The 22479-nt window shown below is 34.0% G+C and overlaps 1 protein-coding gene across 3 annotated transcripts in view; it reads left to right on the forward strand.

Moving 5' to 3' along the window:
* USP15 (ubiquitin specific peptidase 15) overlaps positions 1 to 22479 on the forward strand; it is a 136116-nt gene that overhangs the window by 52321 nt on the left and 61316 nt on the right. For 2 of the 3 annotated variants that reach the window (XM_058308351.1, XM_058308350.1), the window contains exons 4-6: positions 11550 to 11676; positions 16396 to 16541; positions 21605 to 21666. In XM_058308351.1, the coding sequence (XP_058164334.1) occupies positions 11550 to 11676; positions 16396 to 16541; positions 21605 to 21666 (335 nt within the window). Of the gene's footprint in view, positions 1 to 10774; positions 10848 to 11549; positions 11677 to 16395; positions 16542 to 21604; positions 21667 to 22479 lie in introns of those variants that run through there. The other variant, XM_058308352.1, reaches the window with a different exon arrangement.

Below are 22479 nucleotides of genomic sequence, written 5' to 3' on the forward strand. Positions count from 1 at the left end.
GGATAAACAAACTGTGATCTGTTCATGTGATGGAAAATAATATGCAGCTGTAAGAAGAAATGAAGTCATAAAACATATGACAACATGGATGAACCTGGAAGATACTGTGTTGAGCAAAGCAATCCAGACACAAGGACAAATACTGTATGACTGTGTTACCATTACCCAAATATATTGTATAACATATTTAATGATTTTTTAAAAATTTTATATGTATCCAGTATATTTAAATGAGAAATGTGTATTTTTATTCAACTGTTTTCTTTTTTGTTTTTAAATGTTTAATTTTCAATTATTAAATGTACAAAATAAAGTTTAAAAAAAAAACCCAATAGAAACAGACCAATAAAGAATCCAGATAATGGGATGAAAAGAAACTTTAAAATAACTGTACTTAATATGTTCAGACAAATAAAGGATAGAATCATAAAAAAGGGCAGAACTGGGGTGTGGATGTAGCTCAGTGTTGAGTGCCACGTATGAGGTCCTGGGTTGAATCCCTGGTACCTCCTAAAAACAAACAAACAACAACAACAAAAAAGAAGGGCAGAACTATCAAGAACCAAATACAACTCTAGAACTGAATATGAAATATGAAGGGGCCTAGTGTTTGGGTGTAGTACTAGACTAAATAGAATCTAAGCAAAAATTTGTAAACTAAATGATATATTAGTAGAAAATATACAGACTAAACCCTAGAAGAGGAAAGAATGGAAAATACAGAAAAAATTGAATGGACACATGGAATACAATGAATATGTTTAACATGGAATTGAAAATCTATTTGAAATCCTCGAAGGAGAGCAAAGAGAGAATAGGATAGAAATAATCCTTAAAGAGGTATTAGATGAGAATTTTCCAAAACCGTGAAAGGTATCAAGCTAAAGATTTTTAAAATGCTGTAAACACCAAGCTGAAAAAATATAAGTAAAACTACCCAATACAGGAAGTGGATTTGGCTCAACTGATAGAGTATCTGTCCATCTACCATATGGGAGGTCCAGGATGCAAACCCAGGGCCTCCTGACCCATGTGGTGACCTGGTGAAGTGCCGATGCAAGCAAAGAGTGCCATGCCACAGAGGGGCGTCCTCCGCAGAGGAGAGCCCACATGCAAGGAATGCACCCCTCAAGGAGAGCCACCCTGTGCAAAAAAGCACAGCCTGCCCAGGAGTGGTGCCGCACACATGGAGAGCTCATGCAACAAAAAGAGACACAGATTCCAGGTGCCGCTGACAAGAATGCAAGCAAAGAAGAACACACAGCAAATGGACAGAGAGAGCAGACAATGGGTGTGGGGAGGGGAGAGAAATAAATAAAAAATAAATCTTTAAAAACAAAAAAATAAAATACTACCCAATAGAGCTGTTGAAAAGCAAAGGTAAAAAGGAAACCAGAAAAGAAAATATATTACCTTCAAACTAAGTGTAAGACAAATAAATCATTTCTCAAGAGAAACTTAATGGAAGACAGAAAACAATGGGCTCTCGTCATGCTGAAAGAAAGTAACTGTGAGCCTGGAATTCTTTGCCCAGGGGAAGAATCCTTCAGAAATGAAGGTGAAATAAAGCCATTTTTAGACAAAAACTGAGAAAAGTTACCAAATCTGTATTAAAGGAAATACAAAAGGTATTCAGAATAGAAGGAAAATTGTTCCAGGTGGAAGCTTCAAAACACAAGGTGATGGGAAGTGGATTTGGTTCACTTGATAGAACATCCGCCTACCACATGGGAGGTCCAGGGTTCAAACCCCAGGCCTCCTAACCCATGTGGAGCTGGCCCATTCACAGTGCTGATGTGCGCAGGTAGCACCCTGCCATACACGGGTGTCCCCCACATATGGGAGCCCCACGTACAAGGAGTGCACCCCATAAGGAGAGCTCCCCCGTGTGAAAAAAAGTGCAGCCTGCCCAGGAGTGGCACTGCACACACACAGAGTTCACACAACAACATGACGCAACAAAAAGAGATGCAATTTCCCAGTGCCACTGACAAGAATACAAGCAGACTCAGAAGAAAAACACTGTGAATGGGCACAGAGAGCAGACAGTGGAGGGAGGGTGAAGGGTAGAGAAATTAAAAAAAAAAAGACAAGGCTATATGTAGACTGACAAAAAGTAAATACTCTAAATAAATCTCAATATAGACTGTTTAAAACAGAAATAATTTCTTTTGGGAATGAAATATGCATAAAATTAATATACATAACAATGTTAGCAAAGAAGTTAAGATAGCCTCCAAGATGACTTCCAGTGATCATCATCTCTTTGTATCCACTTACGTCATTCCCTTGTGTGGCCAATAGCATAAGCAGAAATCATGGTATATCACTTCCAAGATTAAGTGGCTTCTAAAGCGCACATGCATGCTTGGTCTCCCTCTTACCTCTCAATCTGGGAGATTTCAACTGCATGGGGCAAGGACACATAGGGAGCCTATGGAGAAGTCCACATAGTGTGGAATTGAGATCTTCAGCTACTTGCCAGAGGAAAACTGTCTGAGTGGGCTGGAAGTGGCTCATCTGGATCCATTTCAGCCTCTAGATGACTGGAGCCATAGCTTACAGCATGGCAATAACTTCAAGAGAGACTCTGAGCCAGAAGAACCCAGCTAAGTTGCTCAGCTAAGTTGCACTCAGATTCCTGACCCTCAGAAACAATAACATAATACTTGTTTTTGTAGCAATAGATAACTAATATTGATTTTCATACCTGAAATTAGGGTGCTGTTTTAGTTTGCTACAGGTTGCCAAGGCAATATACCAGAAAATGGTTGACTTTTACAGGGGGTTTATTAACTCGTAAGTTTATAGCTCCATGGCTTAGAAAAGTGTCCATGTCAAGGCTTCATCAGGCAATATGCTATCCCTGAAGACAACTGTGGGCAATCCTGGACTCCTGTGCATATATGGCAGTGTCTGCCAGTCTCTGCTTTCTCTTGGGGCTCCATTACTTTCAGCTTCTGGGGCTATGCTGACTGGTATTCTCTCAGATTCTGTGAGTTCTTTGTTCTTGTGTCTCTTTACTCTTTCATCCTGTTTATAGAAGATTCCAGTAAGAGCATTAAGACTGACCCTGAGTTAAGCCTTACTGATGTAATCTAGTCAGACGCCCTTAACTGAAGTGATTTCATCAGAAGGTCCCACCTGTAGTAGGTTCACACCCACAGGGATGGATTAGTTCTATGGACATGACCATTTCTGGGGTACATATGGTGTAAAAAATTTGAAATGTGATGGTAACTTTGGAACTAACTGGGCATTGGGTAGAAGCTGTAAGAACTTTAAGAAGAGTTAGTGAAAGTTTGGTGTGCCCTGGACAAACAGAATTTTAGACTTTGAAGAGGTTTACAATGAGAACTTAAAGGAAAAGTGAGGAAAATTTTATCAGAAATGGGAAGAAAATGATCTTTGTGGCAAAACATTTATGAGCATGTTGCTTTTAATAAACTGAAAGGTAAAAGAAAATATTTAATGAGCTGGATGTAGCTAAGGAGATTTCCTGCCAAAATGTTGAAGTACTGTCTGGTTGTTTTTTGCTGTGTATATTCATATGTGAGAGGAGAGAGATAAACTAAAGGTCTTTTAAATAAAAAAAGGGTCAAGACTTGAGAGATTTGAAGATCCCTAACCTTGTCAGATGACAAACAATGCTAAAACTATGAAATGACTTCCTAGCAAAGATCAACCCCCAAGTTTGGTCTAAAATTGAAGCAAAAGGTGTGACTGTAAAATCCTTTAAGAGCTTAGAAAAATCAAATTGGTGCCTCACAATGCTATTGAGTCAGACTAAAGTGTGAGGCTCCCAGATCTTCTCAAACAAGCTTCTGGTGGCAGACTTGGCCCAGTGGTTAGGGCGTCCATCTACCACATGGGAGGTCCGCGGTTCAAACCCCGGTCCTCCTTGACCCGTGTGGAGCTGGCCCATGTGCAGTGCTGATGCGCACAAGGAGTGCCCTGCCATGCAGGGGTGTCCCCCAGGTAGGGGAGCCCCACGCACAAGGAGTGCGCCCCATAAGGAGAGCCGCCCAGCGCGAAAGAAAGTGCAGCTTACCCAGGAATGGTGCCGCACACATGGAGAGCTGACACAAGATGATGCAACAAAAAGAAACACAGATTCCCATGCAGCTCACAACAACAGAAGTGGACAAAGAAAACTCAGCAAAGAGACACAGAGAACTGACAACCAGGGTGGGGGGAAGGGGAGAGAAATAAATGAATAAATCTTAAAAAAAGCGAAACAAAAAAAAACAAGCTTCTAAGAAGTTTAAGGGCTGTCATCTCTCAGTCTTCTTAGCATAAACCCAAGGTAGAGAACAGTTTCTCTAGAGGATAGTTGGGATGTCTTTTTTTGTTTTGTTTTGTGCTCTTGCTAGTGGATGAACACAATTAAATCCATAGGAGAACCATAATGTTTGTTTTTTTAAAAACAGCATTATTGAAACGTAATACTATAAAACATCATCCATTTAAAGTGTGCAGTTAATGGTCTTTAGTATATTCATGGAACTGTGCAACCATTACCACAACCCAAGTTTAGAAAATTTTCATCACCCTGAAAACAAATCACATACCCATTAGCAATCACTCCAATTCTTTCCTCTCTAACGTCTGGGAATCACTAACCTACTTTTATGTATTTGTCTATTCTGGACATTTCATAAAAATGGAATCATACAAATGTTGGCCCTTTGGGTCTGACTTCTTTCACTTACTCTAAGGTTTTTAAGGTTCATCCGTATTGGAGCATGTATCAGTATTTTATTCCTTTTTATGACTGAGACTCATAATGTTTTGAAGAGAATTGTATCTCCAGATTCATTGCTGGCTTGGATTGAAAGAGACAGAGACAGTATAAAATGAAAGAATCCTTTGACCACCCAAACTTCTACCAGCAGAAGGTAGGCTGAAAACTTATAGGTCAACTGCAAACTATGCTAACTTTCATGAAAAAGGAAGGATGACTGAAAGAGCAGAACCAACTGTCATTTTCAGGCAAAGTACAAGTGAGTCCTAATCAAGGAACTTCCAGTATTTACCTAGCTGGATTTCGGAATTGCTATGGATCATTGACTCATTTATGCCTCCCATTTCTCCCCTTTTTAACGAAAATAGCTAAAAGGTTATCTTCTGCATACCCTACCATTGGGTGGGGAGGGGTTGTGGAGGAGGCAAAAAACTCTTAGTTCATGGGTCTGTAGATTAAGAGGAACCATGTTTCATGAACTTAAGGAACTACATCCAAGGATCCTCATCTTGAATCTGATGAAAATAAGATTTCAAACTTCAAGTTGATGCTGTAATGGGATGATACTTATGGGGGCCTTTGGGTGGAGTGAGTGTATTTTCTGTGGGAGTATGTGAATCATTGGAAGCAGGAGGATGGTAACCAGCCTGTAAGAAGAACCCCAGTGATTACTGCCTCCTGATATATCCACCCTTGTATAATCTCTTTTCCTGTTGTACCAGAGTTAGTCTGTGTGACCTGTAGAATATGGCAGAAGTAATGGTAATGTCACTTCTGAGATTAGTTATAAAAGAACTGGGGCTTCTATCTTAGGAATGTTCTCTTGCTCGCTCCTCTCTTCCCCTCTCCCTCCCTTCTCCCTCCCCCCGCCCCCACCCCCCAAAGTCTGCACCAGCAGGCAGAGAGGAACTGCCAACAATTACATGAATGAGTTTGGAAGCTGAAGATTTAAACATTGCTATTAACCACCATGGCCTAATTGACACATGCATTGTACTCAATCAGTGCCAAATGCAAATTCTTTTTAAATGGAATTTTTACCAGAATTGACAATATTCTGGATCATCTAGAAAATTCCAATAAATTTCAAGTGGTAGAAGTTATTCAGAGTGTATATTCTATCCCCATAGAATTACTAGAAATCAACAAAAAATAGCTAAATTATCCCCTACTACCTAATAATAGAGCAGTATACCTCTTAGTAATCTTTAGATCAAAGTAATTGTAAAGAAGGAAAATTAGAAATATTTTAAACTGAATGATAATGAAAATACAATATATCAAAAGAATGGGTAAAGCCATTCATAGAAGGAACCATATAGCTTAAATGCATAGGTTGGAAAAGAATTAAGGCTGTTGTCTCAAGGTAGAAGAAAAGGAAATTAAATCTTAAAAAAGAAGGTATAATATAAAGTAGACATTAATAAAATGGAAAACAAACTTACACTAAATCAACAAAGCCAAAAGGCTTTATTGTAAAGAACAATAAAATTATATCAATAAAATAAAGATCAGTCTGGTCAAGATTGATCAAGAATAAAAAGAGAATAGGTACACACCAGTATTAGGAATGGAAAAGGGGACATCATAGCAGAACCTAAAGACTTTTTTAAGATAATTTTTGAACAACTTTATGTAATAATTTGAAAATTTAGATGAAATGGGCAAATTTCTAGGAAAATGTAGAACTTAAAATTGACAACATAAGAAATAGGAAATCTTAATCATTCAGTATGATTACAGAAATTGATTCATTAATTGAAAACCTTCCCACATAGAAAACTGTATGCCCAGGAGGCTTCACCAGTACATTCTACCAAATATTTATGGGTGAAATAATCCAGACCTACATAATTCTTCCAGAGAAGAGAGGAAGGAGGAATACTTACACTTTCTTATTTCATGTCTCTGAAACCTAAAGGAAATTACAAGAAACATAAATACAGGTCATTCCCACTCATGACCTTAGACGCTTATTAACTCCTAAACAAAATTAGCAAGCCAAATCTAGCAATATGTAAAAAAGACAATAAAAAAATGCAATATTGATTGAACTTTGAAAATCACTTATTGTAATTTTGGTATTAGCAGAATATAGAAGAAAAGTCATCTCAATAGGGGCAGAAAGAGCATTTGATAAAATTCAACGTCCATATATGATTTTCTTAGGAAGCTAGAACAGAAAGTATCTTCCCTGCTAAAGGGTATTGAAAAAAAATAAAAGACTACCACGAACAGTATACTTATTTGGTAAAATATTAAAAGCTCTTCCTCTCAGGTCAGGGAAAAGACAAAGAAGGATACCTGTAGTAGTGGTTTCAGCAAGTATGGTAAGGCAAGGAAAAGAACTAAAAAAATAAGGATTGAAAGAAGAGAAACAAAACTATCAGTGTTATTGGAAGACATGATTGTATATGTTAAAAACTCCAAAAGTATTTACTAGGAAACTATTAGAATGAATAAATAGTTTAGCAAGGTAGCTGGATATAAGGGTAATATAGAGGAAATAATTATATATTAACAACAAATAAAATTAAAATTTAAAATACTATGTACAGTAGATCAAAATACTTGGATAAACAGCAAACTGTGCTTTTCTACACTGAAAATTGCAAAACATTACTGAGAGAACTTAAGGAAAACCTAATAAATTAATTAATCTAAGCCAGACTTTTTCTTTAAAGCTTTGTGGTCTTATGGTCTCTGTTGAAACTACTCATCTCTGCTGTTAATAGCATTAAAGCAAACATAGGTGATGCAAAGGTGATACAAAAACAGCTGGATTTAACCTGTGGGCCATTGTATATCCACTGATGAGGCAATGGTTATTAATACTTGTGAACATTAAGCAAGAGAGTCCCATCTGCCCAATGGGATCGAAACCCCCTCTCAATTAGAGGTGAAGTGGGCATCACCATCCAGAATCCTCGGGATTGAGGAATGAACTATGTATTAAAGCAGATTTACTGGTATTCTACTATATAGATTTATTGTGATCCTAGCAATGAAAGAAATTATATCATTGATATGGATGCGGTGACCACTGGAGGTTCTGAGGACAGGGAGAGGGAAAAAGGTGAAATATGTGGGCATTTTCAGAACTTGGGAATTGTCCTGAATGACATTACAACACCACATATAAGCTGTTACATATCTTGCCAAAATCTACAAAATTGTGCAGGAGTGAGTGTAAACTACAGGGTAAACGCTAATCCATGCTTGGTGGCATTGCTCCAAGATATTTTCATCAATTCTAACAAATGTACCACACTAATAAAAGATGTTGTTAATGTGAGAAAATGTGGACTGTGTGGGGGCAGTGCATGTGGGAATCCCCTATATTTTTATGTAACATTTATGTAATCTAAGTATCTTTTTAAAAATATATATATATATTTTTTTAAAGAGGGGCAATTAGATATTATTTCCATCCTATTTAAAGTATATATGTCACCATCAAGGAAATAGTCTTACTAAAATAGTCTTACTAAAAATTGCAAGGAAAAAAAAAAGGTGGGTAATTTACAGATTAAATAGGCACCTAAGGCACGTATCAGTGAATTGCAATGTATGGACTTTATTTGGATCCTTAATATGTTTAAAATGAGACTACAGGGAAAATTTGAACATTGGATATTTGAGATCAAGGGATTTTAAAATTTTTTAGGTGTTGTAGTAGTATTGTTATACATGGGCTCTTGACTTTTAAAAAATATTTCCTGAAATATTTATGGATCAAATAATCATGTGTAGAATTTATTTCTTACGAATTAATATCTGTGATTTCATAATTATTTGAAGTTATCTACTTACTTACTTTACCACTAGGTGTTTTCATTATCCCTACAAGTACAAGGGATAAGTTATTTGTGTATGTCCAGTACTCAGCATGCATGCTCAATGAGTGCTTCAAAACTGACTTTTTAGCCCGCTCCTCAAAAATAATAGATCTCTTCACTGGGCCAAGAGTCATCAAATTGTTTTATAGTACCAGATTTCTTTAGAAATTACTTTTGTTTCTGTTTCCAGTGGGAGGTATTACTTGAAATACACTAAAGTTTCTACATTAACTTTTGTACAGAAATGTAAAAAGCAAACTATATTAGATTTATCAAATAAATTTTAATGGCCTTGTACAAAATGCCCTCTAATAGTCAAGACAATAATAAGAAAATAGATATTACGTTTCTTTTAATTCTGTATAAACTTGTATTTTCTACACTAACTTGTTAAAGAGACTTCATTTTGGCCATTAATAAAAACATTTTTACATAGCATAAGTCTTCCTTTTTTTTTTTTCAGGAGGTACAAGGGGTTGAACCCAGAGCCTCGTACATGGGAAGCAGGTGCTCAATCACTGAGCTACATCTGCTCCCCAGTGAGCAGAGGTTTTTTGTTTATTTGTTTGTTTGCTGTTTTGTTTAGTTTTGTTTTTAGGAGATAGAGGGGGTAGAATGCAGGACCTCCGGCATGGGAAGCAAGCGCTCAACCATTTGGGCTACCTCTGCTCCCAAGTCTTACATTCTTGACAAGGAACCTGATTTCACATTGTGCTTATTCCTTATTTATAATAATAACAGCATTATAATTCACTTAGAAAAAAACATTTTCGTTGTCTGTAATTCTGAAACAACTATTATTTTTGAATATTCTCCTTCCAGTGTTATTTCAAATGTATATTTTAATGTTTTTAAATATTAGGCCAATGAAATTTTGTATCCTATTTTTTATGTCTGTTTCTTCCTTTTATATAATCTTCATAGCCATCATTTTAAAATACTATTCTCAGTGCTAACTTTTTAAAAGAGGTGGGAGACTTTATGTAAGCAAGTAGTCTATATGAGAAAGCCTTATAAGACTATAATACACTGATTCATAAATGTGCTAATTATTTTTCTCTGCTATGGTGTTTGTTGTAATCATTTTTAATCATGTGTATAGTATGGTCCATTTGAATACAAATAGTTTGAGGACAAACATTTTCTTTAAACTACTTCTTTTATACATACTTTTGCAAGGAGTAAAGTATCCAATAAATATAGAGCTGGTATTTTAAGCAGTGATGATGGTTTTAACAATGTAAGATACTCTTTGAAGAAAAGATAAAGATGAAAAAAATTCTGAACACCCATGAAGTGTGGATTTTGAATTAATCTTGATGTTCCCTTTTCAAAGATTTTATAATGACTGCCTCACACCTAAATCACCAGGTTCTTTTCAGTTGATTTCCAAAATAAACTATGTTTATATAGGAAATATATGCTTCAATATAAATTATAAGAAATTTTAATTATTTTGTCTTCTTTTGCCTAAAAGGAATGCTTGCTATTTTATCCTGTTTCTTTTTCCCTTTCCCTGCTCTGTAGTTGAACATTGCATTTTCTTTTTTTCCCCCCATTAAAATTAGGCCTACAGTTAGTTTTAGAACCCTACTAATGTATAGAAGCTACCTTAATATAATATTAATTTAGGAGCCTTACCTCAGATGTTGAGTATCAGAGCAGAAATTTCTGATTGATAAGAACATTTGATTCCTAGTTTCTCTACTTAAATTTAACCATAAATAACCTTATAAAATTTAAATCACATGATCTCTTTTTCTACATTAACTCCAGAGTGAAATCAAAAATAAGAAATTTAAAACAAATCTCATATGTCATAATTTACATATTAGTTTTGCAAAATGAATTAAATTGAAAGAAGGAGAGATCCAGACCTCCTGTTAATTTAAAGATTTCTGCCTCTTTTAGAAATCTGAATGCAACAAGTATGATTAGGAAAATATATCTGACAAAATGTCATAAAAATTAGTTTTACTAGTTACTAGTAAATACTAGTTAAACTACATTTAATACTAGTTAAACTACATTTGAATTTTTTGAGCTAAAACAATTTCTTTACAAGTGAAAGACAAGTTTGTAAATCCCTGAGGGAATTGATGTTAAGCTTGTGAGTACATCTGACAGTCATTTGGAACCTCCCTTTTGCCATATTTGTCTAATGTATCACATATCAAACCCATGACTATTTTCAGAAACGGTCTTCATGACTGAAATCCTACAGTTAACCTTTAGAAGATCAAAAGGAAATACTTATTTAAAAGGTGACCTTAATATATACATATTTTCTCTTTATATTTTATAAAGTGCATGTTTAATAGTTTTGTTTTTCTTCATTTGTTACATCATATTACTATATGTGCATTTAAAGGTCAAAGAAAGTCATCTTAGGCTGGAAAACTAACATATCAATTACAGGAGCATAGCTGAATATTTTGGCAGCGGTTATTTGGAGTTATTTTTTATGTTTTATTTTAACATACAGAGTGATATAGCTTTTGTTCATTGAAATTTATAAAACAAAGATTTTTAAAGGTTTTCTGCTTAAGATCGAATACTAAAAGCTAGAAGTATGTTTATATTTAATCAGCTGTATTAAAATATATATTTTAGAGATATAGTTCATTTTTGGTAAACTTTTATTTTAAATGCTGAATATATTCATTATTTATAGTGTACCAAAATATCTTCATAGATCAGGAGACTGTCTTTCCAAACTGCCACTTAATGTTTTATAGCATGATTGTTCATATTCTGTTAAACATTAAAATTCCTAAAAATGCTCTTTTTAATTACACCTATCTGATACCTTTTGTTTTATATCAACAGGTTCTAATAATTATTGTTTTTCATTGGAGACCTTGAGTGTTCTTCTCAGACCTCTTTAGAGAAACATTGCTATTGGAAAGAGTAAAATACATTGAGATATGGCTGACACTGATTTGTTTCTGTGTTTTGTTTTGCAGGTGGTTGAACAGGGTATGTTTGTAAAGCACTGCAAAGTAGAAGTCTATCTCACAGAATTGAAGCTCTGTGAAAATGGAAATATGAACAATGTTGTAACTCGAAGATTTAGCAAAGCTGACACAATAGGTAATGTAAGAAAAGCCTGTCTCTCTCTTTTATAGATCATTACTATTAGATGAAAACCATTTTAAGAGTTTATACTTCGATGTTACAAATTCCCAGGCCAGATGTAATATGTCTCAGCTTAGAGTCCAGTTATATTTTGTTTCTCGCTCTATTTTGCTGTTTTTAGATGAGTTTAACATTTAAGCCATTTGGCTTTTAAAAAAAAAATGGTTGTTTTAATCTAACATATGTATTTATAGATATGGATGTAGATACGGTTTTTTGTTTTTTGTTTTTTCATTTTATTTCAAAGCCACATTTGAATTTAAGGTTAAGAATGTATTAAATAAAGTGTTTTTTAAATAAATTATTGTGAATTTAATAATAAAATCACCGTATTTTTTATTTTGAAAAGCACAGTTATTTTCAAATAGAGTTGTTAAGTAAGATTAATGATAATAACATTGATCTTGTTGAAAAACGAAAGTGGACCATGGAGGACATTGTATACTTATTCAAAGTTCTTCAGCAAGGAAGAGAGATTAGATTAGCAAATTTATGAATTATGGCATTTTATAGATTACCATTGTTGGAACCAATAATTAAGATACTTCTATTAAAATAGTTTTCATTCATGAATAAATCATAGTATATCTGAATTTCATAAATACATTTGTCTTTCATCACTATTTCCCCCCTCTTTATTTAGCTCGAACATTTATAAGTTTGTAATATAATGTCAGGAAGCTCATATAGTTATCTTTTTAAAGTGAATGCTTAAAATATATAATTCCATATATAAATGTCATTTTATTATGATTATTTTTATGGAGAAATTAACTTTTATAATTTTCAGGTTTTCATATATATTCAGGAAAATTAATTTTCCACATATTACAAACTTAAAATTTTCAATATGATATTTGGAAAATATGTTGATCATGATATTAAAACTGGACACAGGGGAGTGGATATGGCTTAAGCCATTGAGTGTTTGCTTCCCACCTGAGAAGTCCCAGATTCATTCCCAGTTGCCTCCTGAAAAATGAGGAAACAAAGAAGCAAACAGCTTAGGAGAGCTGGTGTGGCTTGGTGGTTGAGTGCTCGTGTTTCACATACAAGGTGCTGGGCTCATTCTCTGGCCCCAGTACCACTAAAACAAAAAAAAAAAAAAAAAAACTGTGCACAATATGAATCTATAAATCTATCCAACAAGGATAGTCTGTTAAAATTAATTCATAGTCTTATCTCTGAAATTTTCAACCAATTGGAATACAAATGAGACACTACATCTTAAAATAGTTGATACAGATTATGCTTTCTAAGTTATTTTTAGAGTTTGGAATTTCCTTCTCTCCTTAACCTCATTTCAGTAGGAAAATTATACATTAACATGAGACCATCAGAAATTTTCTTGAACCTTATTTTACTGAATAATATTTTTAATACCTAAGCATTATGGAGTTCTCACATTAAGTACTGTGGAAGAATTTGTCAAGGGAATAAATAATTTATAAAGGATCTGTGCTTCAAAGGGTTATTGATCTAGCATAGATTTTAATTGACATAGTTAAAATATAATTCTTTAAAATGCTACATATGTTAGATATGTACCATAATATTATGGTACTAAATTTTTATATAGCTAAAACTTGTATATTTTATTAGAGTCATTTTTTTTTTAAACTGTGGGCTCTTGGTACTTTGACTCATTAAACAATTTTGGGTCTAAGGGGGAAATGGAAAACAGCTATAGAATATGTCAGCATTTGCATATGTGTACTGGGTCACAATTTCTTACTTTAGATCTTAGTTTTAAAACTGTGAAAGTCTATTTTATATTAGACTGAGTTTTCTAAGGAAAAATATTTACAAATATAAAAACCAAGTCAGGAATTTTAGAGGCTTTATAGTTATAGTTATCATATTAGTTAACAGTTAGTGAATACACTTAATATGTTCTGTGCTCCTTGTAGAGATTTTCCTATTTAAGCCTCAACAACTCTGTATGAACATTTTATAGAAGATGAAGCCAAGACATAGAAAAATTAAGTAACCCACCTAGCTTTACCCTGCTACCAAATAGTAGAGCAAGTATTTCAACTCCATAGCCAGGTCTCATATCAGAGCTTGATCTCTTAATTGTTGCTTTATGCAATCTATGCATGCTAAAGAAACACTCATTTAGAAGATTAATTGGACTGATTTTGTTTTTCTGAGGAAGGTAAGGTGAGTTTTGAAACAAAGAATTTTGAAAAATAAGGAAAAGATGGATTTGTATTTCTTTTTTGTGGTCTTTTAAAAAACTTTGATTAGAAATTATCAATTTTATGTATGTGAAATATAGATAAATATATAAACAGAATTAGGAAGTATAAGTACTTATTTTCGATTACTTACAAATTAATAAAATGTTCTATTTTCAGCTAGCACTGCCTGCACTGATTAGTAATCAAAATGATAGCCACAGACAGGATCTAAATAATTTACCACACCAGAGCTATCTTATTAAAAGAGTATCTTTTTACTTCATATACTTTACCATAACTAAAGGTGGGATTAATATGTACAAAAATATATGCATCCAATGATCTTGACCTGCACCCAACTTCAGCCCCCAATTTTTATAGTTATACTTTAGACTGGTACATTATCTGTAAGCATAGTCACCAGATCTCAGTTTTCAATCACCCTGCTTTCTGGCCTCCAGTTCTTGCATTCTTTCTTGAGCCCTCTATATCAGACATTCCAGCCTACCAAACCCTTGGCACTGTTTCTGTCATGGTCTCATTAATTACCTCCACATAGCCAGTGGTGATTTCAGAGTCTTCCATTTTCTTAACCTGCCAGCAAAATTTAACACAATAAACCTTTTTTTTTTCCATATAGAAACACCTTCTCTTCTCATGACTTCCAGGACACGGGTTCTCACTGGCTGATTCTTCTTAGAGACCTTTGCAAGATCCTCTTCATAGTTCAATCTCAAAACATAAGGTTTCCACGCTCAGTCCTTAAATCCCCTTTCTTTGGTGATTTCACCCAGTCCCCTAGCTTTAAATAACTTTCTGCATCTTGATGTCTTTTAAATATATGTCTCCTATCCAAAACTCTCCCTTCATTCCAGTTTCAATAGCTCCATATGTTCATTTATGTATCTAATAAGTATCTCAAGGTGTAATCTAATGTATATAAAATCAAACTCTTGATCACTTCTTTTCCCCCAGAACTGGCTAAGCTGTCATTCTTCTCCATTTCAGTAATTGGCATTTGCATTATTCCAATTGCTCTGGCCTAAAACCCTGGAATCATATTAATTCTTTATATGTAATCCAGCTGTGCATCTTTTTAACCATTCCTTTAGAGTCTGTTCTCAGTCTGACCTCTTGCACCCACTTCCATTGTCAGCACCTTGAGTTGGATTGCTGCAATAGCCTGATCTCTCACTCTTGACACCCTGCAGACTGTTCTCCACATAGCAAGAGTGAGAATTTAAAATGTCATGTTGGGAAGCGGACTTGGCCCAATGGATAGGGCGACCGCCTACCACGTGGTAGATCCGCGGTTTAAACCCTGGGCCTCCTTGACCTGTGTGGAGCTGGCCCATGTGCAGCGCTGATGCGAGCAAGGAATGCCCTGCCACTCAGGGGTGTCCCCCGCGTAGGGGAGCCCCGGACACAAGGAGTGTGCCCCATAAGGAGAACGCCCAGCGCAAAAGAATGTGCAGCCTACCCAAGAATGGTGCTGCACACACACACACAGCTGACACAACAATAATGCAACAAAAAGAAACGCAGATTCCCAATGCCGCTGATAAGGATAGAAGCAGTTACAGAAGAACACAAGCAAATGGACACAGAGAGCAGACAACTGGCAGGGGCGGGGGAGAAGGGGAGAGATATAAATAAAAAATAAATCTTTAAAAAATAAAATAAAATGTCGGGTTGATCAAGTCATTCTTATGTTCAAAACCCCTTAGTGGCTTCTGTTCTTATCCAGAATAAAATAGGAAATGCCCTTCATTGCTCACAAAGTTCTACATAATGCACATGAATACACCATTATGGTCTCATTTCCCCTTCACTCATTGGTGTGCCATACTGTTCTAAAACATGTTGAGCACATTCCCACCTCAGAACTTTGCATTACTGTTTCTTCTCCCTGTACTTTTCTTCCCCCATATAAAAATAGATTGCAAATATCAGGAAGAGGAAATTTCCATATGTGCTTATACATGCTATTATATAAATATGTGCATGTGTTTGTGTGTGTATTAATAGAAAAGTTTGGAAGAAGAAACATCAAAATGCTGACTGATTATCTCTAGGCAGACATTTTATTTGTATATTTCAGTATTTTCTGGATGTTTTGCAATGAACAAGAATTATTTCTGTAATTAAAGATAAAGATAATTATTTTATAGAAAGACTCATGATTTTATAATGAGTAATGAGTTAAAATGCATACTATAAAACAAATTAGTATTATGTGATTAAGCTCTAACCTTTTTGAGGTCTTAAATTCTCTAATCAGTTATGAATTACCAGTTTTTTCCTTGAAAATCACACCTGGTCTTAAAACCCTCTGTCATTTTATATGTATTTCTTACATATTTGGTCATCTATTCTTGCTATACTATCAGTATTTTAAATTTAGGATTACTTATGCTTGTGAGCACTTAATTCTGTATGGTATATTTTTAAATATTTGTTATATTTACATATCTTTCCTTCTTAAATCTAGATACAATTGAAAAGGAAATAAGAAAAATCTTCAATATTCCAGATGAAAAGGAAACCAGATTGTGGAACAAATATATGAGTAATACATTTGAACCATTGAATAAACCAGATAGCACCATTCAGGATGCTGGTTTATACCAAGGACAGGTATTGTTTGGAAATATTGTTTATTTTAAGTGTACTGTATAAAGCTTTTTGAATTCACAAATTTTAATGAATATACTGAAAATATGTAATGGGTTCTACTGTCTCTGGCTTTTTGTAACTTATTTCTTCCCTATCCCTGCTAGTTACACGCTATAACTTCTCCTTCCTTCCTTAAGCTTGGGAATAATCTACTTGATAAAAAGAAATTATTTTCTATTTTTAAAAAATCAATAATATTATAAGACTGTAAACAAATTTTTTCTGTAAAGGACCAAGTAGTAAATATTCTCAGCTTTGTGGACCATACAGTTGTCACAACTACAACTCTGCCATTGTAGTAGGATAAAAGCAGCTGTAGACCATACATAAATAAATGGTATGGCCATGTTTCAGTAAATCTTTATTTACAAATCATGTGGCAGGCTGAGTTGACCATAGTTTGCCAACTCCTGTTAGAAGTTATCAACCCCTAATTTTGTCTTTGTCATATAATCCAACGAAGTGAATGTGTTGAGAAAAGGAGTCTTTAGATGCAATCAGCAGGTACTACTGTTTCTACCTTCTAAAATATCTTTTTTTTTTAAGATACTTTGATTACGTAAATGTTATAGAGAATATATAGGGGATTCCCATATGCCCCACTCCCCACACCTCCCACATTTCCTCACATAAATAACATCTTTCATCAATGTGGTACATTCACTGCAATTGACAAACATATTTTGGAGCATTGCCACTAAGCGTGGATTATAGTTTACATTATAGTTTACACTCTCTCCCATTTGATTGTAGGTTATGGCCAGATACATAATGGCCTGTATCTGTCGTTGTTATTCAGAATGATTCCCAAGTCCCAAAAATGCCCCCCTGTGACACCTGTTTTTCCCTCTCCCTAATCCCAGAACATCCATGGGTCACTGCCTCTGCAACAATGGTGTTTCTTCCATTGCTAGAATCACAGTAAGTCTGTAGTAGAATACTAGTAAGTTTATTTTAGTCCATAGTTTGTTTCCCAGTCCTGAAGACTGGGATGGTGAGCCTACTCCACCATTAATTGAGGGATACTTTGATCCCATATATCCAATGGATGGGACTCACTTACTTACAGTTGTAGGCACTCTAAGTTCCACGGTATGTTGTTGTCAGTCTTCTCCTCCCCATTAGTTATCATGGTGAGTCCATTGAACTGGATCCCTCTGCCTCTCCTACATGTCTACTCGGTATTTCATATTTCTGCCAAAATAGTCCTTCTAAAAGTAAACCTTATTATTTCTCTTTCATAAACCTTTCCTGGCTACTTAATGATTATAGAAGAAAGTCTAAGCACCTTATCACATGGCAAGTCGTGGTTTGATCTCTTGCCTAGTCTTCCAAAATCTTTAGGTTATCCTTGCCTTGTGATTTACAGTTTATTCTTGCCTAGTGAATTACACTTAAAAATCCTAATTGAACTGCTTTTAGTTCTCTAAACACTAATGCTACTCCATATGCCTGTCGTTTTGCATATGTTGTCCCATTTGCCTGGTGTGTTCTTTTTCTCAGTCACTGCAAATTTTTCCATCCAGCAAAAAGTCCTTTTTAACCATCTAATTCCGTTGTGTAGTCTAGCCAATTTCAACTCAAATATCACCTCTTCAGCCTTCCCTTATCTGTTTTTCTCAGTATCCTTTGAGGTGCGTAGGATTTTTTTACTTGAGGGGAAAAGTGCTCCTTTAATGTCCATAATACTTCTTTTATGAAGTATGTGTGTGTCTTTCATAGCATTTCATTATGTACTTGAGTTATTTATATGTTGAACTCCCCAGCTGGACTATGAGGTTCTTGTTTATTTTAATTTTTAATACCTAACACATTGCCTGGTGTTCCAATATATGAAAGCTATTTGGTTTGGTTTGGTTTTATTAAAAATTACTATTGACATCAATAATATACTATAATAAAAAATTGAGGACAACTGATGGAAATTAATATTTATTAAGTGACTACTATATGCCCGCTATTGTACTAGGCTATAAAATCAGTGATTTTTCAGACTTATTTAAGCTATTATATTCCTAAATGAAATCTGACAAAATTCAGTGTGTATTGCAATTAAAAGGAGCATTGGACTGTTGAAAGCTGAAATAAAAACCTTGGAACTCTACTTGTTAGACTTTAGCCAGCCAACACCTTCCTTCTATCTTCTCATAGACATACATCTCTCCTTGGTCACCATCCAACAGGTCTTGAGATAACTTCAAGAGTACAATTTTTAAAAAACAGAATTATTTCTTTAAATCTTTTCAGTAATCCCGTGTAATGGATATTATACCCCCCAAAATTGTTAGAAAACTGAGGCTTTGAGAAGTTAAGTAGTTTGGTTTTCTTGATTGAAGCACATTATTGGATTGCAGATGAGAGAAGAAATTATTTTAATAAGAAAAAAATGATATCTCCTCAAGGAATTTTTAATCTTTTGGGAAAAGAATGTTTCAAAGAATGCACGTTAAATTTTGCAGATTTTATAACAATTCTTTTCTGACTGATAAATGAACTAAACACTGTCTTGGACTTTTATTATTATTATTATTTATATTTATAATAACTGAACGTATTCTCATTAGAAATTGAAACAAAGACATACTTTTAAAGAGACATACTCCTAAAATGGGTGATCTTTCCCTTTCTCCCCTTTTTAAGGTAAGTTCTGAAACCTTTCTAAACCTTTCTAAAATTTAACCATAAGCAGAATCTTATTCAGAAAGTGATAAATTTAAATAAAGGAGATTTTAACATTTCTTAGATTTTTAAATTACAAATACTGCTAGAATTTAAGGTATTATGGTTAAACTTTAAATATTTACTTGATTCTTGCTTCACTTTTAAGGCCTTCCTTTTTAAAAACCAAACCATAAGCAATGGTATTAAATGCATAACTTTGAACTTTAATAGAGAAAATCTTTTGTTTTATAACTGATTTAAGCCCTTCAAATGACCATAAAATTATATAGACAGCTTTATAATTATAAATTACAGTCAAGAAAAGCTTTATTCAAGATTTTTAAATCCTTCACTAAATTCAGCTTTAAAACTTGTAAAAATATATGAAAAGACTATGTCAGAGTGATAATCTGAAAATTGAGGAAATAGTTAATATTCTTTTTTGTGGAGGAAAAGGAATGTGATCAGTGAAAGATCAGGAATGTAAGCAGGATGCACTTTTTTTTTTTTTTTTTTCCCAGTTAGGCCAGTGAAAAGAATTTATTAAGAATTGGGGGAAAAGAAGAGAGCTTGCTGAGAAATGGGAGAGAAGGATGGAAATACATATCAAGATTGATGCAGGCTCCTCTAAGCAGAGAGAGTGAGATTTGGCTTGTGTGGTTACCTTGCTAAAGCTAAGGGGAGGGACGCTTACCCCACTAGTGGTGGGGGCTAATAGTGATGCCTGTTTGGAATATCTGGGGTTCCCTTTGGTCCTGGAAAGAGTCCCAACTAGGACCTCAAGGTCAAGGTCAAGGTTTCAGTGGCGTGTCCCGTGGCCATGTTGTCTGTGGCCGTGTTATGGCTCGTCTTCTCCTTGTTTCCCTGTACTAACCTGACTCTACTCCCCCCCCTCAGACAGTTCACACCCTTATTCTTAAGGGGGATGCACTTATTTTTAATACCCCACATGCAAGCTATGTTTTTTTGATGTATGAAATTTTAATTTTTTAAAAGACGTTATTACCATGTTTTTTCAAAAACATGGTTTCATGAATATTTTTTAAAATAGGTATATTATTTGTTACATATAGTCTTTTTATTTTTTTTTTAATGCAAAATTTTTATTTTGTTTTCCTTCATTGTTTTTGGAAATTCTATTTTGGTTTATAAAACATATAAATAACCAGCACTTAGAGCAAACATTTAAAACTCAATTGTGACAAATGACTTTTTGTGCTATTAAGAATATACTTAAGAAGTTGAGCTACCAGATAATGTTATTACAATGACATTTCTTTAGTGCAGAGAATTATTATTTGTTACATATATTCTGAAACAAGTTTTCATTTTGCATTGTTAGACTCTAGAGGCCAACTTATGAATGGTATGAAACATATAGTCCACAAAAATATATTACCAATCATATGTAAAGTAGGTTACAAAATTACAACTTTAAGAAAAATAATTAACAAAACTGAACATAGTATAGAATGTATTCAAATTTGTGATGCCTTAAATTTATTTTCCATATTGTTTATATTATAGGTTTCGAGTGGAAATTTAGATATTAACATTTTGTTGAGATTACCACAATTTCCTTTTGCTATTTTATTTCTTTTTCTTAGTGTTTCTTCTTCACACAAAATCCCCCATAGCAAAAACTAGAAGAAAGGCTTCTCTTTTAGACTGGAAGCAGGGAAGAAAGATTTTGGGATATTTTAGAATAAAGGATAGCTCTGTCTTAGCCTGTACGTCCAATTTATTAGAGGTGATTTTTGTCTACCTCAATGATGCTGCAGTAGGGAACTTCAGTCTGATTCTCACAAATTGGACTATCATTTATGTATTTAAAAGATTCTATATTTTATACAGTGATATTGTAAATAAAACAAATTTCAAAGCCCCCACGAATATGTGTATAAAATGTAATTTGAAATTATCTCTGCTACGTTTCCTCAGTGTTGTTATAAGCTAAAATCATATCAGTATGTTTAACAACTATTATTTATTGAGCATCTCTTATTTCTACAGTACTGTATTATAAGCTACAAATACAAAGAAATAGAAAAAGTACTCTTTAAACTCAAGGAATTTATATTCTATGTACTTGGTTTAAATTTTCTCATCCTCAGAGAAGCAATGCTTTCCTTCATAGTTTACCTTCTTTTCTTCTCATTATCATTGCTGACTTCTTATGTTCGAGGTCTTTTTTGTCTCTTTTTCCCAATTTTGGAATCAAAATGGAATATCTCTGTACCCTGTCTATTGTATCCTTTAAATAATCACAGTTATTTTAGTTTCTCAGTATATTCAGCTAATCTTCTAATGCTACTTTAACTCCAGAGTTATAGAAAAACACCCTTTTGCTGTCATATTTTCAGGTGTTAGTGATAGAACAGAAAAATGAAGACGGAACATGGCCAAGGGGTCCTTCTACTCCTAAGTAAGTGCTCCCACTTTTTATGGCTTATTGCATGATTTTGAAGGCTTTGATTTCATTGCAATCCAGAATTATGGAAGAACCTAATTGTATGCTGCAAAAATATATACCTTCTTTCTATTTGAGTATTTTTTTCTTAGTATAGGAGTTATCTAAATTTATACTTAATGTGTTACAATTAAAAGCTTCTACTTCAACTCTTTTAGAATAAGATCTAGCATAAATAAAAGTTATAATTGAGAAAATTGCATTGTCTGATAGTCAAATCACTAAATATTCTGTTTGAGTTTTTAAAAGCTTTTTGTGATATTTTAAGGACCGTTTAAGTTAATGTTCTTTATAAAAATGAGTCCAATGTGAAAGTAAGATTTTTATTTACTTAAGAGTGTTTTGGAATATAAAAGCACAAGTAGAAATAGAAGGAGATAAGAATTGCTTTTGATGGTAAATCAGGGAAAGAATAATTAGTATTCCTTTTTACTGTTTTAGAATAATCAGATCCCAATCCATTATCAAAAACACTTAGGGAAAATTATGTTTTAATACTCAAATTTTTCAGATCTTTGAGAAGTAGTATGGTATATTACCTGTTATTGTAACATTTATATAGCATTTAGGGCAGCACTCTATAGTCAAACACATTAGCAAATATACTAAGTGGGATAAATAAGGACTTTAAGTAGCCTCATATCATAATAGGTTAGGTCTTGACCCCAAATAGTTGTGAAAAATTTTTAGATTTCAGAGCTTTGGAAACTTTACATTTTCTGATAAGGATTGTGGACCTATATTTTGAAATACTTAAAGTAATGCTTT

Source organism: Dasypus novemcinctus, chromosome 12, assembly GCF_030445035.2.
Source record: "Dasypus novemcinctus isolate mDasNov1 chromosome 12, mDasNov1.1.hap2, whole genome shotgun sequence".
NCBI lineage: Eukaryota > Metazoa > Chordata > Mammalia > Cingulata > Dasypodidae > Dasypus > Dasypus novemcinctus.